Below are 15,380 nucleotides of genomic sequence, written 5' to 3'. Positions count from 1 at the left end.
AAAAAAAATAAAAAAGTTACATACCACAGCTTTGAACAATTACTTTTTACTTAGGCATGTGAAGTAGGCAAGTATTTAAAAGTTGTCCCCATGATCACTTTGGAGCAGCTGCAGAGAATAACAGCTTAGGTGAAAAGAATGTGTTGTCAGGGCAACGATTAGTCATCCGCTGGAAAACTTCAATTTACACTTCATCACAAGTCATGTCTGCGAAACAGCTAACAGAAGAGGATCAGATTAAACCTTCAATGGGCAAAAGGTGATTTGTTGTATTCAAAAGCTTACCACGTTTATAGATTTTTACATAATAAGCATATTAAATATCCTATTTGTTTCCTTCTATTTCACTATTCCAATATCCAAAGTTGAGAACGTGACTAAACCATCAGCGCGCAGCGAGAGTCGTGACGAGATTTTTCTGCTCATAGCTCTTCTGTTATCCATCAAACCTCAATCATTTGCTCCACTAATAGCACCGAGTGGGTATGTCAATATTTTTATGTGTGTAACCCTTTTTAATCTGTCTGCTTTCAAGCTTGAATACCCACTGAGCACCTACACAAACTTTCAAAGCCCTTAAAAACATACCATCGAAAACCCTAACACCTCACTTACGCCCACACGTTAATACATCCCTAACTATTTCCAAAACCGTGCCCGAGTACACACACAAATTTGCATGCAAACACACACAGAAGCAAACACAGCCCTCCATGAGTCTGTCTGCCCACAGAGGTCTTTTTAGGGCTCGGCTAACAGGAGGACTGCACTGACCGCCGGTCTGCAAAGTACCATATGTCTCTCCATGTGAGAGGCCAATAATTACCCCTTGTGTCCTCAGGAGCAGAAAACAAGCAGCTTCTCCTCAGCTGCCCCATAAAAACACACCATAAAGTGTCTCATAAAACTATTTGTTTGGATCCGTGCGGCCATCTTGATCAGGATTCTGTGGAAGAAGATCCCGATGGATCTTTCCCTGGTTTAAAAAAAAAAAAAAAAAAAAAAAGCTAAGGAAACAAACAGACGAGGATGTTGGTCGGATGGTGAGAGAAAATATGTCTGTATTTGTTAAGCTTGCCGGTCTATTTGTGCAGTCCTTTCAGGCAAAATAGTAGGAATATCAGTTGTGACCTAGTTGAGTTTTGTAATAAAATAAATGTAATGCCTGCATTACGAACACATTCCACGAATGCCTCAGAATCACCCAGAGAAACATCACAGATTGTGCCAAAAACCAATCCAGCAGCTTGTATAAAAACTGAGTAAAGGAACAAAATCGTGTTTGTTTTTGTGTCAACCTCCACCCCATCTGGGAAATGACTGGAGCAAATATTTTTTTCCAACAGTAAACATCTGAAGGGGGTTAAGAAGATTATTTCGTTGTTGTTTTAACCACAGAAGCATCAGAAGCATCAGGTTAATTAGATGCTTGGACTGGACGTAGGAGCAGTTTAGCTAATCTCATTTTTCCAGTCTGGAGTAATTCCTGTTTGCTTGTTAGACTTTCTTCCACAAAGACACCTTTCTGAAACGAACAAAACCCAAAAGTCATGACATGTGACAGAATCTTAAAATCTCACTGCTGTGCCGTAATCTTGCATCAGTCTGAAAGTGACCTGGATTTTCAGGCACTTTAAGAGAGCGCCCTCAAGTGGTAGCATCTGAAATACGTAAGTACAGTTGAAACCAGAAATCTACATACGCTGTATAGAAAGACACAAACACATTTTTTTCTCAAAGTCTGAAGTTAAATCAGACCAAACCTTTTCTGTTTTAGCTTAGTTAGAATTACTAAAATTATTTACATTTGCTATATGGCAGAAAATCTATCGAGAAAATTTTTGAGATGTTTTCTTTTCTTTTTTTTTTTTTGTAGTTTTCTCAAATTCATAAGTTTGCAGATTGACCCCAAAACAAAAGCAAAAGACCTAGACTAGATGCTGGTTGAAGCTGGTAAAGCAGTTCTTTACCAAAAAGATAATTATTTTTGAGACATGTCCCATGGTCTGATTAAACTAAAGTGGAACTGTTTGGACATAATTATCATCATTTGGTGGAAGAACCAGAATGACAATTAGGATGGTGTGGCAAGTTAGGATGAGGGAGTTTTGCTGCAGGAGGAACTTGGTGCACTTCACAAAATAGACGGCATCACGAGGAAAGTCTCTTATGTGGAACTATTGAGGCAACATCTAAAGATATCAACCAGAAAGTAAACGTTTGAGCATAGATTAGTCCTCCTAATGGACAACAACCCTGAGCATCCAGCCAAAGTGGTTACAATGTGGCTATAGGACAACAAAGTCAATGTTTTGGTGTGGCCATCAGAAAGGAGACGCTGTGGGAAGATCTAAAAAGGTGTGTGTGTGTGTGTGTGTGTGTGTGTGTGTGGGTGGGTGTGTGTGTGTGTGTGTGTGTGTGTGTGTGTGTGTTTGTTTCTAATAACTTGTGGGGACCATTTTCCTGACATATACTACATTGTGGGGACCCACTGCTCTTTGTGGGGCCCGAAGCCTGGTCCCCACAAGGGGAAACACTGTTTTTGGGTCAGGGGTCAGATTTAGGACAAAGGTGTGAATTGAGTTTTGGTCAGGGTTAGGATAAGGGTTAGGGTGAGGGGAAAAGCCAACCTTCCAAATGGAAGGCTGGAAGAGCACTCTCCACCCTGTCCTTTCAGTTGTGTGTCCAAAATAAAATGAAAATCTTTTCCTTAAAAAAACTGTACTTAGCTTTTTGGCCCCTCCTTTCTTTCGTTTCTGCCTTCTACGAATTGGAATTATTTTTGTCGTCTTTTTCTTGCTTTCTCTTGTGTTTGTTTCTTAGCTTCATTTCTTTGACATTTCTTTGTCTTCTTCAGGCGTTAGGATAAGGGTTAGGGTAAGGTTTAGGCTGTAGAAATGAATGGAAGTCAATGGAAAATCCCCGTAAAGACAGCTGCGCAAACATGCATGTGTGAGTGAGGTGGCCTCCAAAATGGACTCAGTTACACAAGTTCTGTCAGGAGAAATGGACCAGAATCTTGTGGAAGGAAACCCAAAAGGGTTGACCTAAGTCCAAGATTTTAAAAGACAGCTACCCTAGATACTGACCAAATGTTGGTAAACCTCTGAATTCAAGAACAGTTGCAACAACAAAAAAATAAAAATAAAATGTTCCCACCAAATTTTCTGGCATTTAGCAAGTAGAAATAATTTTGCTAATTCCAACTAAGCTAAGTCTGATTTAAAAACAGACTGAGAAAAAAAATCCAAGTTTTTTTGTCTTTTTATTCAGTGTATGTAAATATCTGGTTTCAACTGCAGATAACACAAAATAATAGCATATTATTACTTACCTTGACAACATGAAAAAGTTCAAAAGGCACGAGATGACTTGCGAGGAGACTTTACAAGTCAGGACAGGAACCCTGTAGCCAATTATGGTTAAGGTTTATGGTGAGAGTTTGGGTTAGCTGAACAGTAATTTACCTAATTTAGTTTTCAAAAGGTAGGGAAGCAGCTTTGTTGTTTATAACCTTTATTTGACCTGCAGTCACAGACAGTGATGCAGTCAATATGTTTACAATGTACAAAAAAAGGTCAGAAAAATACCACAGGTGGAGAAAAAGTTCATTTGAAATCAGAATGTTTCAGATCAGTGCATATTATCGCGTCTTCCTTCCCTCTGGCCAAGTGCTTAGTGCAACAAACAACTTTAATTCTGCCAGATGGATCTATTGGACTATTGGACTCTATACTGTCAGCACTTCCCTTCCTGCCTCTCTCGTTTCTGGTGTAATGGATCCCTTTGTCTTTTACTGCTCACTTCTCTCATTTCTACAGATGTTTTGCCATCCCGCTTTTTGCTGTGCACAAAAACCCCCCACTAAATTCATTTCCCAGCTCCATTGTTGCATAACTTTCAATCTCTTTGAAGCTTACAGTAACTTCACCAGCTTCTCCAATCCAGTTCCATTTGACCCTGATTAAAACCCCTGCCTCACCGCCTTTTCTGTGTTTTACTAAACTCTCTTCTTATGGAAAGAGCATCATTGGGACCCCTTTTTGTTTTTGCCACTCTAAAGAGGGTGGGGATGATGAAGGGTCATTATGGAGCGAGAATGGAAATCTCCCATGAGCCAATTGTCCCTGAATTTGTGCAGAGATTTGTAATAACAGGTTATCTTCAGCTTCTTGTGAGTCAGCGTCTTGTTCCACTGTGGCTTCTCCTATTGTGTTGTTAGAATTTCATTAAAACCCAATCGAGCTGACGATCCTATGAAATAAGAGAGTCTTCCCCAGAGCTCTGTTCCCAACCTTTATACAGCTCTTTATTGTTCTCCAATAAAACTCCCAGATCAAGTCAGTTTCAATCTGTTCCCAGCCCATCACAGAGCGTCACACAGTTGTTTGGTTCCCAGAGGCTGAAAGACAGCTGGAAACCAAAAGTGCTTACTTCTCCCTTTACAAAAACGATGGACCGTTCCAATAAAACCTGGCGATATCAGACTTACATCACATGCTCCGTGTTTCCCAGCATGCTCTCCTGGCGTTTGGTTATAGCCTTGACTTTAAAGAGCTTTGTTTACAAGGAGAGAAGTCAGGGGGAGTAGATATGTACGTGCATATTTCCCTGTCTGCTGTGTGTGAACCAACATGCTACTGCTGGACCACAAGGCAGACACTGCCAAGCAGAGCAGGCAATTATATGGGTAGCACTCTCACCCCTCTTCCCCTGCCTCCAAACCATGAACCAACACCCCCTCATAGTCTGTCTCTCTTACTTTGATTTATCGCCATGTTGTGTAAGGCTTTAAATGGTGCAAACACGCACACACGCAGAGAAATATGGCTCTCTCACATAATCACATGCAAACAGATGCTGAAACTCACCACTTACATATGGCTTTGACTCAGCGGATTTCATGTGGCACCTTCCGAGATCCACCCACAATGCTTTCTGCTTTTACTGAGGAAAAAGCAAAAAATGGAAACAACCCCCCTCAACTGCCTCTATAAAATTAATAGCCTAAACTGCAGGACTAATATCCTAAAATATCGCATCTCAAAAGCCATTTTCTGACCTAATTTTACTCTTAAGCTAGAAATAGATGGAAGCATCTTATCTAGCTCCTGCAGCTGTACAGCTGTCCACACTGTGCGTGTCAGTTTACTGTTGTCAAATTGGCACTCTTTCTGTAAGCTAAATGTGACAATGTAGTGAAGCTAGCTAAAAATTAATAGGTGAAGTTTTAACCTCCTGTAGTGCACCCCGCCTGAGCTTTTTACCGTGTGCACTGTTCTGGTGGAGTTCCTGGTTTAACAGCATTTTTATGTGAGTGGTTTTGCAAACTGAAGGGCTGACGGGTCACCTGCTTGGCCGACCGTGACATCTGCCGCGCTCTTCCTGAGTATCGCGCTAAGAACACTGCAGGGTTAAACAATTTAATCTACTCTAAACTTTGCCAGAAGTATAGAAATCTAGCAAACTTGTTGCTTCACCTTTTACGCCTCTGGAAGTCAAAGACACACCATCTGAACCTGGGAATCTCCATCCTCCCGTGGATTACATGGACAGGCTGTTTTTATTATTTAGTATAGTTTGTAAACAAATAATAATAATAAAATAAAATTTTTAAAAAAGCCTGTTAGAGGGCGTGCTGTGGTGGCGTCATCTTTGAGCACAGTTAGCTAATTATCTGACTTGCAACCAGAACATGATCATTTCCAAGTGTAAGCTCTGATTTTTGAGCTAGTCACATAATTCTGAAGTTCCTACAATATGAAAATAAAAGTTATTTTTACTCATATTTTAAGTTCAGGTTTGATCCTTTCTGATTCTGCTATGGAATATATGACTCTAGGATTTTTTTTCTGTATCTCTTTTAGCTGCTTTCATGCACACACACACTCACACACATGCTAAGTAAAGGAAATGACTTCACTTCAGGGCGTAGCTTAGACGAGTAAAAGCAGTAGAATGCTGTTGTCCAGGGCCGCTCTGTGATGGCCCTTGACAATGCATGGTAGTGCAGCGCTTAACTGTAAAATAGTTCTCTGTTGTCCTGGACAACTCACTTATTTGGCTTTAACACATTGGACTGATTATTTTAACTCAGTTTTCTTGGTTATCTGAAACTATTCCTCCCCATAAAAAAAAAATAAAAAAAAGTCCGGGTGAAACAACTCTTAATCTGTTTTTTTCATAAACCCATCCAGCCTCAGACATGTGCAAAATAACTAGGGAAACACTGGAACGCTTGGATTTTGCTGGAGAAGAAACATCTCTTTTTTTAGGCTGCTAAATATTTAATTGCATCATGAATCATGAACCAAACTGAACTGGTTGTTCAGGGAGTTCTAAATCCAGCTCTCCGACGGACTTTGTTCATTCATAAAGAGTCAGTCACATGGCACCTGTCTGTGGCTACGCAGACTGACCCGAGCGGTCAGCTACAATGTTTCTCTGAACGGGAGCGTGTCCAAACGTACGGGGCCTCGTTTTGTTCACACACTGCTGCCCCTGTTGGATGAGACCCTTGCTGAATGAAACTAGACACAGTTTAAAGATTCCTGTTGGGCTTGGCAGGCATTTGCAAAACCTCTGCAGAGGTTGGAGTCAGACAATTTTTACTGGCCCCTGTTGGCGACCCGTTTTGCTCTATTCATAACCTCTGTTTTCATTGCATGGTTTTCTCAGATCAGAAATTCACTGTGGACATATAGACCAACAGTGAGGCAGGATGACAAATAAACCCCAGAACTAGTAGGTCCAACAAAATGAAATGAAAGGAATGAAAGGAATTTTTTATTTTTTTTAAAAGTGTAACGGTTCAACTAAATCGAAAATCTAAATTTCTGTCTCTAACATTAGTTTATTTCTGAGAGGTGCTCTTTGATCATGCTCTGCCTCCTTCTTGCTTGTAATTTCACCGTGTTTATTCAAAATGTAATGGACCACATTGCACAAAAGGACTGGAGAAAAGGATCCCTGAGAAAGAGGGACCGTGGGAACATGTTGGACTGTGGGATTGCTCAGCCTGTTTAACGTAAAGCTACATTGCTACATTGTTGGTAAAAAAAAACAACCCTTCTTTGTCCTTCAGGAAACTATGGGACTCTAAGATCGCAGATCCCTCATCAAGGTAAGATCAAAGTTTCCTCCTTGTAATAAATTAGTACATTTTATCTCAATCTAGAGATTTAATTTAAGCCCAGTTATTGATGCACTTCATATATCACTTCGTCTCTTTCCCAGGCTGAGATCCCTGATCACTAAGAAGTCTTACTGGGTGGAGAAGGTGCAGTGTCAGGGTCTGGAGGTGTCCTTAGCACAGTGTCCCGCTCAGCTGTCCCTCCCCAGGAGTGATGTGCCATGCAGGGGGGGCATGCACGCGGTGGTCCGCTGCGTCCCTGGATTCCCGTTCGAGCGTTTCGGCAGAGCTCCTGCTCCGCCTCCTGTCGCGGTTAGTGTGGAAAACTGAAGCAAATATATGAAGGGTTGAACTTCAACATCACAGCGAGACAGTTTGGCCATCTGCAAAGCTCGTCCGTTTAATAAACAGTTGGAAGCAAGTAAAATTGAGGAAATTCCAGTATTTAAACTTGCTGTAATTTTTTAATAGGTTCAGCTAATTGAAATGATTTTCCAGCTTCCTTTCTTCTGCAAAAGTTAAAGTTTTGAAGAATAAGCTAAGAGCGGTGTTAATTAGTTTTCCGTTTTATATTGAAATAATAATACGGCACCTACCACTTTAAAGATATGTTTCACTCACCGCTATGGGTTCGTCAGTTTTTAAGGAATATTAACTTTAAATTAACTCAAACAGTTAATTTAACCTCACTCCTCCGTTTAGCATGTAAATATTCACCTTTTTGTAAAAGCAAAGCAAACATGACGCTACCTTAAAAGTTAAAGAATGTGCATTTGAATTAACCACTTTGCCAATTTTGAAGATGGTAAAGGTCCACTTTGGTTTCGTCTTCTCTTGGCGTTGCATTTAGCCTGTGGGACAAACTAATATGGATTTATACTAAATGAATAAATTAGAAGACTTGTTTCCGGCTGGTAAGATATTATTTGCTCACAATATTTTGACAGAACCCCAGGTCAAAAACTCGGACCTATCCCCTTTACCGAAACCTTTAATGAAACTGTTGCGAATGAAAACGGCATAGTGGCTTGTGGAAAAATAATAATAATATGACAACCGAAATCTAGTTTGTCATTCGGTTTAATAATCTGAAAATGATTCCTTCTAGCCTCTGGTCCGTCTGAAGGCCGGGCCCCGTCTCGGAGAGGGCCGTGTCGAGGTCATGAAAGAGGGAAAGTGGGGCACAGTGTGTGACCACCTGTGGGACCTGAACGCAGCCAGCGTGGTCTGCAGAGAACTGGGCTTCGGCTCGGCCAAGGAGGCGCTCACCAGGGCTCAACTCGGACAGGGTAAGCATTAAGCAATAGACGCTTCGACCTGTACATTCAAAATGCTCTTTGAGGTTTTTCTGATGCTATCTGAGATACATTTCACTCTCTTCCTCTTTTTTGGGGGCTGAGGGTTAGGCTGGCTCAGTTATCCAGATATATAGATATCAAAACTGACCTGCATTCCTCCTGCATCGATAGCAGGAACAGAGTAACAGAGTGATTTAGACTGAACCCCTCACAGTGCAACTGAGTGTTCCTTAAGTTCGCTCCTCCATCTCCACGCACTTTTGAAGAGAAATAAACGCGGCGGGAATGATTACAGCTTGATGTCTGCTGAGTGTTGAGGAACTCTCCCCATGACCAATTATATAAAATGTAAACTAAGCTGGGAGGGTCAGGGCAGCCATAAAAAAAAAACTTTAAAAAAACGGCATGCGTTGTTGTCAAAATAAACTCGTTGGTTGAGAAAAGCTCGCGCCGCTTTGAAACTGGGACGTCAGGCAATCAGTGGCGAGCAGGAGTAAACATTCGTACGTAATTTGTTTTGGGTTGAGCTTTTGTTGTGGGTGAGAAAATGCATCCTCCGACTCCGGCTGTCGTGGAGTCGAGCTTTTTAGTTTTTTTTTCTCCTGCAAACAGCAGTGAGACCCCACTTTCTCACACTCGTTTCCAGTGGTTCTTCTTGCCGTACTTCTTGCAGTCAGTCTGTAATCACGTTCATTTCCTCCCATTATCTTTCTGCCCAAACGAGCACTCAGCATGCCCTTTAATAGACTGGGTGAATTTCCTTCTCTCTACTTTCCTTAATGAAATAATTCTTGGAAAGCATGTGCGTGCTGCTTTAAATGCTGTATTAAAACTAGGTGGAATGGTCAGGGTGTCGGAACTGGGCAACGTGGCTTCAGGCTTCCCAAGCTTTTTTTTCTCTAATCTGTAAGAGTTAACGTAAAGACGGTAAAGACTGTGCAGTCAGCGGAGACAACCTGACGCTACACACTCGATGACATCATCAGCTTTTTAAAGCCTAATTACAGGGCTCCCAGGGACTCCTGCCTGGGCCTCACACACCTACACAAACATAGACTTGCTAAGAGATTTTGCTCTTTTTATTTATTTATTTTATTTTTGCAATTTGGGATTTATTTTAGTTCTAAGAAGCGGAGAGTTCTAACACTCAGAGCCACATCCGACATTCATCTGTGTTTGCAGAGCCATTTCAGGTTCTTTCATGTTCCTCTAAATGGGGCAAGTCCAAGGTTTTCTGAAGCACTAAAGACAGTTTGACTTGAGGACCTTTTTGACTCCTGATCACCACGCCTACCCTGATATTCCCACTATTTCATTATTTAATCATTTTAGGTTGTGCATCTCACATACCCAATGAGGTAGCTTGCAATATGGACAAAGTTTTTCTGTTCTATCCAATAAATCATGCAGCTTTCATTTTTACTTTACCCTAAAGCCAAACACAATTTTTGACACCATTATTTACCACACCTCTTCCAGTTTGACAAAGTTAGTACCTTCCACAAAATCACTGCTTCATTGAAAGAGTTTCTACAAATATTTTAGACCAGGGGTGTTCAAAGTGTGGCCCAGGGGCCATTTGTGGCCCTCTGGAAGATTTTGTTGACCCCCGCCAACCACAGTTCAGGAATGAAGAGAATTCGTCCTGCAGCCTCAGGCGCTTGATGCAACTGAACACTTTGTTTTTTTTCTTTTTAGGGTGAGATTTTCACAGACAAAATAAAAATCTGAAAACACAACACAAAGTATTTTTGCTTTAATTTTTCCATTTAAATTGATCAAACTTGGCTAAATGCAGCGAATGCCGACCCGTGTCATACAAAGGACAAAAACAAGCCTATAGAAGACAGTGGACGTGAGAAATGCTGGGAAATCATTTGCCTCTTTTGATTGATGATTTTGACCAATAATAAGTATTGGAGAGATAGAAATAGCAAATAGCTTAAGAAGAAATGCATTCTTTCCCATTTTATATATATATATATATATATATATATATATATATATATATATATATATATATATATATATAGACTATATATATATATATATATATATATGATATAATGATTTATGGCCCTCATAATGATTTATGGCCCTCATAGCAGAAATTTGCAAAGAAAATGATACAGTTTTAGAAATAATACAACTGCTTAATGCATCTGTTTTGCTTATTATAGGTTTTTGACCATAAGCAGTTATGATACCAAAAAAAAAAAAACCAAAGCAGTAGATGTAAGCAGTTCAAAACAATATATATTTTTTCCTTGTATTAGCCATTAATGTTCTTCTGCCAGGACCTCAAACACCTTCGCAAACTTAGACGTGCTAGCAGACCTCCCTTCATTTTGCAGTTTGGCTTCTAGAAAGCAGAGTCCCGAGTTTCAGAACCACATCAGAAGACCAGAAGGCATTTGAGCTTTTTAATGGACATTGTGTTTGCAAAGCCAATTTGGAGTCTTTGATGTGTGTGTGCTTGTGCAGGACCAAGTCTGCATGAGGTGAGGAAGAGAGTTTGGTTTGGACATATTTTACCTACCACTGACGGTTCCCTTCACACTCATCTCCCTTTTTTTCATAATCAGCGTTTGATTGTTTGTGTGTTTTGCATCAAATACAAATAAAATCTGCAGATAATTTCTTACTTTACTTGAGTTTATAACCAAATGCATGACACTTAGGAGGAAGTGTGCTTTGTTGAAATGCTTACAATAGTGTAAGTTTAGTTTTTTTTGGGCAGCTGATACCGGCTGAGTAGATGATAGGACTTATTAAAAATTACTACCTTTGAATCTCCTGCTTCTTAAATAAAAAATAAAAAAAACATACTTTAAAGAAAATAAGGATTGTTACTATGAGTTATTTTTGCGCTTAATTCGGAGAGTGGATAAAACTAAACCTGCTACTTAGAGGAAATAGAGTAGATATAAGAAAGTGCACACATTGTCAAAAATGCCAAGATAAACAATTTCACAACTTTTTCCAGTTTTTATGTGACCCCATAACTTGTAACAATTTTACTGAACTCCAAACTGAAATCTCTTAGAGCCAAAATAAAATAACTAAAATAATCTGGTTGCATAAGCAAACACAAGCTCTTAACAACCTGCGATGGGGCTATTTTCAGTGTTGCCCACATCCAAGTTGGTGTTAAATAGAAGTCAGCTTGTACTTGCCATCAGCATAAATGCCTCTAAATACTTACAAATGAAATTCAGCTTTCTGAGTTAAGCTTTTTTTTTCTACACCGCCTCTCACAGCAAAACAATAGTTTACGGAGTCAACCAGGGCCTCAAAGGGATTTCTTTCTGAAAAGTATGAGTCAGCTAGATGAGCACACAGGACATTTCAGCTGCATTATATACACCGAGGAAATAGTGAATAATTTGAGAAAACATTGTTGCAACACAGACGTTACAAAAACTGCAGCAACATTAAAGGATCTGCAGGAACAAGTTCTGAGTCAAGAGGTTGGGTGGCAAAGCATAAACTTTTTCTCACAAAGAAATATGGTTAGAGCTTGGTAAAATAAAAAATAATAATAATAATCTGCTAAAGCAAGTGAAACGTCTACCAAAGGCTTGCTGGAAAATGTATTATGGTCTGAAGAACACAAAGTCGAGCTTTTTGGCAATAATTTCACAAGGTTTGATGGATACAGGGGCGGGCTGGGGTTGAAATTCAGCCCAGGAGTTTGGTTTGGAGAGGCCTTTTATCCGACTGCACAGTGGATGAAAGTGGGACCATAATTTTAAAACAGCTTAATTTTAAAATAACTTTATTATAGTAACACTAAGTTTTTGGGTTTTTCTTTTTTTTTTTTTTTTTTTTCAGAAATCAAAACTACTGTGTGTATGTGTTTAATAGCAAAATTGAAAAATTAAAAATCAGTCGACAAAATTGTATTACGTAAGCAGCTTGTAAAAATCAAAGCAAATGGCAGGGAACAAAAAGACAACCTCCGTACAGACCTATTAAATTACAAGAAATTTGTTTTATTTATTTTTAGATTGCTTAGAAAGCCGTGGGTTTGGACCACAGCCCTTTGATTTTAAGAGTTTAATAGAATCCCAAAGAAAGACATTAACGTCAGCCCAGTCACTGCACACTGCACCTCTACCTGGTTCTTCTGTTGATCCATTCTGACCCACTTTCTCGATTCTTCTGCTTCTCTACCTCTTCCTACATGTTCTGTCCATCCGTATCCATCCTTTTCTCCTCACTCCTTCTCCGACAGGCGTTATGGTGTCCCTCATTTACAACTCCACCACCGCAGCTGGCACAGTGATCAACTGTAGAGCATTCATAGTGTTGTTAGAATACAAATACAGTCAACTAAACACACAGGAAGTGAATTACTGACTATATCTGTAATTTTCTTGAGCTTAAAAAAAAAAAAAGAAAAATTGGATATATTAATATATTAATGGGGAAAAAACACCAAAACAACTGGATATGTAGTCCGTATATTAAGATATTATGCTTCTCACTTTGAACTCAGACTTTTTCTTAAAATGTTTTCTTTTGCAATAAAGCAACGTGTGCCCTTTTCTGGTCTCCTGGTATGGATTGAGTTTAACTGATCAAGCAGATTATTGTATTAATGCACGTGTGTCGTAGCATTGCTGATCGGCTGCCTTTGATGTTCTGTGTTCCCTGAAGGCATCCAAAAACACAAACACATAAAGAAAATGCTTGCCAACCTGCTGTAGTCGTGCTGCTCGGTCCCTTGTTATCACTCATCTTGGTCCATCCATCAAAATGTTGGTTAATTTGCGTCCTATCACTAACGTTTTCGGATTTTTTTTTTTCTCATAAATGCCTAGTTCTTCCAACCGCTAACCCGCTCGTACCTCCAATTAGTTTGCAAAATATCAAACTCACCCAGCCTGACGTTTCGCCGCCTATGAAGCGCCAGAAAAGCTCCGAAGGTATGGCAGGCCGTTTTATTATAAAATTGGTTTCGCGTGACCATTCTACATCCCTCGAAATGTGTATTGACTAGACACAACTACATTTTGACTATCCTGGATGGTGATTTAAAATATCTGCATTCACATTCTGACTAGTAAGAAAAATTACCCAAGATATCTTCAGTTACATTTTGACGAGTCAAAGGTTCTTTCTAAATATCTCACCAGATTCGTCACACATACAATTCAACATTATGATTTTGACTTATGGGTAGTCAAAGTTACATTTTTAATGATATGAATTAATAATTGTGCGTAAGCCCCCTTGTGCTGCCTGCCACTGAGCTGCCCAAACAGCTGCCTGCATAATTTTGAGTGGTTTTGTCAGAAAATGCCACGATGTAGAAAGAGCTCAGCGGAATCGGATATGCGGACCGTGCAAACTTGGTGAACTCGAAGACTGCTTCAGAAATATTTTTTCTATGCAATAAGTTACCCTCAAATGTCAGACAGGCCTCCTCTTGTTCTGTTTTGTTTTTAAATGTTTGGAAAACCACACTTTTATTCATTGGCACCTTAAAATACACCTGTCATGTACGTTTAGTATGTTTGTCTGTTTTGTGTTTTGTTTTTGTTTTTTTATATATATTTCTGTTTTAATGTACAGCACTTTGGATACCCTAATGGTTTTCTAAAATGTGCTACACATATAAAGGTTCAGAGCACACAAAGTTTATACGTTTTCAGAAAAACACATTTTCTCATCTCAGGCATGACTTGTCATTTATTATTGGTCAATATTTCAAGTTGTGGTCACTGTCATTTTTCAACCCCATTGTGTACATTATTAGGGCTCCATGAATATGATTATAAAGTGTATTTCTAAAGAGACCACTGCACTGAACCCCATTGAAAACCTCACGGTTATTCCACCAAATATTGATTTTTGAAATATTCCCGAGTTAAAGCATTGGTATTGTTGTTTCTACATGAATATGAACTTGTTTTCTTTGCATTACTTGAGGTCTGAAAGCGTTGCATCTTTTGTTCGTTATTTTGACCATTTCTCATTTTCTGCAAATAACTGCAATTTTTTATTTTTTGGGGGGTTAATTTTGGAGACATGTTGTCAGTAGTATTTTACTCAAACATTTACCTATAAGGAGTAAAATCAGAGAAATTGATCATTTTAAGTGAACTCTTAATTTTTGTATATTTGCACTACAGCTTTGCAGTTTGCATGTGAACTCTATCTCGTCTCTCCGCCGCTCCTCCTCAGGTACCGGTCCCATCCACATGAACAGCGTCCAGTGCACAGGCAGAGAGAGGTCTATCCTGGATTGCGTCTACAAACAAGTACCACTTTACACCTGCAAACACACCCAGGATGTAGCCGTCCGCTGCAACGTCCCCAACACCGGCATTCAGACAACCGTGAGCTGAGCGCACAGAGACACATTTCTATGTTCAAAGCACATGAGTGTCTCTGCTCTGAAACTGCGACGCTCGTTCCTCTCTGCGGACCCAGATTCGTCTGGCGGGCGGAAGGGACCGTGGAGAGGGCCGTGTGGAGGTGCTGATGGAGGTCGGAGGAGCGATGCGCTGGGGCTCGGTCTGCAGCGAGAACTTTGGCCTCAACGAGGCCATGGTGGTCTGCCGACAGCTCGGCTTGGGATTCGCCTCCAGGGCTCATGAGGTGAATTCTAGTCCTTTTCTTTTTCTGTCTGTGAACTTTTGTTCTTTGTGTGTTCCTCCTCTCTCTCTCTCTCTCTTTTCCTTCTCTCCATCCTGCTGTTTGTATGACTGTGCTGTGTTATTACTGAGGCCTGCAGTAATTACAGGCTTCTCAAACGTCCACTTCCAGTGCACTGAAAATAAAAGAGGGAAAGTGAAGTGAAGAGAGATCGGAAGAGGAGGGGGGGAAGAGGGGAATTCACAGAGCAAACAAACTGAAAATAGAACCGTGCATGGAAACGGCAGACCGAATGTGTTTTTTCGGGGTGGAGGGGGATGGAGGGGTGCTGCTTGGAACATTTA

General features: G+C 40.1%; 1 protein-coding gene across 1 annotated transcript in view; it reads left to right on the top strand.

Moving 5' to 3' along the window:
• The window catches only part of LOC122829601 (lysyl oxidase homolog 4-like), a 31,097-nt gene that overhangs the window by 5,862 nt on the left and 9,855 nt on the right, over window positions 1-15,380 (top strand). The window contains 5 exon segments of the mRNA XM_044114291.1: window positions 7,085-7,123; window positions 7,237-7,444; window positions 8,241-8,421; window positions 14,623-14,777; window positions 14,872-15,039. Of these exon segments, the coding sequence (XP_043970226.1) occupies window positions 7,085-7,123; window positions 7,237-7,444; window positions 8,241-8,421; window positions 14,623-14,777; window positions 14,872-15,039 (751 nt within the window).

The sequence above is a fragment of the Gambusia affinis genome, linkage group LG04 (assembly GCF_019740435.1).
Source record: "Gambusia affinis linkage group LG04, SWU_Gaff_1.0, whole genome shotgun sequence".
Lineage (NCBI taxonomy): Eukaryota > Metazoa > Chordata > Actinopteri > Cyprinodontiformes > Poeciliidae > Gambusia > Gambusia affinis.
This window is presented reverse-complemented; position numbering and strand designations above follow the sequence as displayed.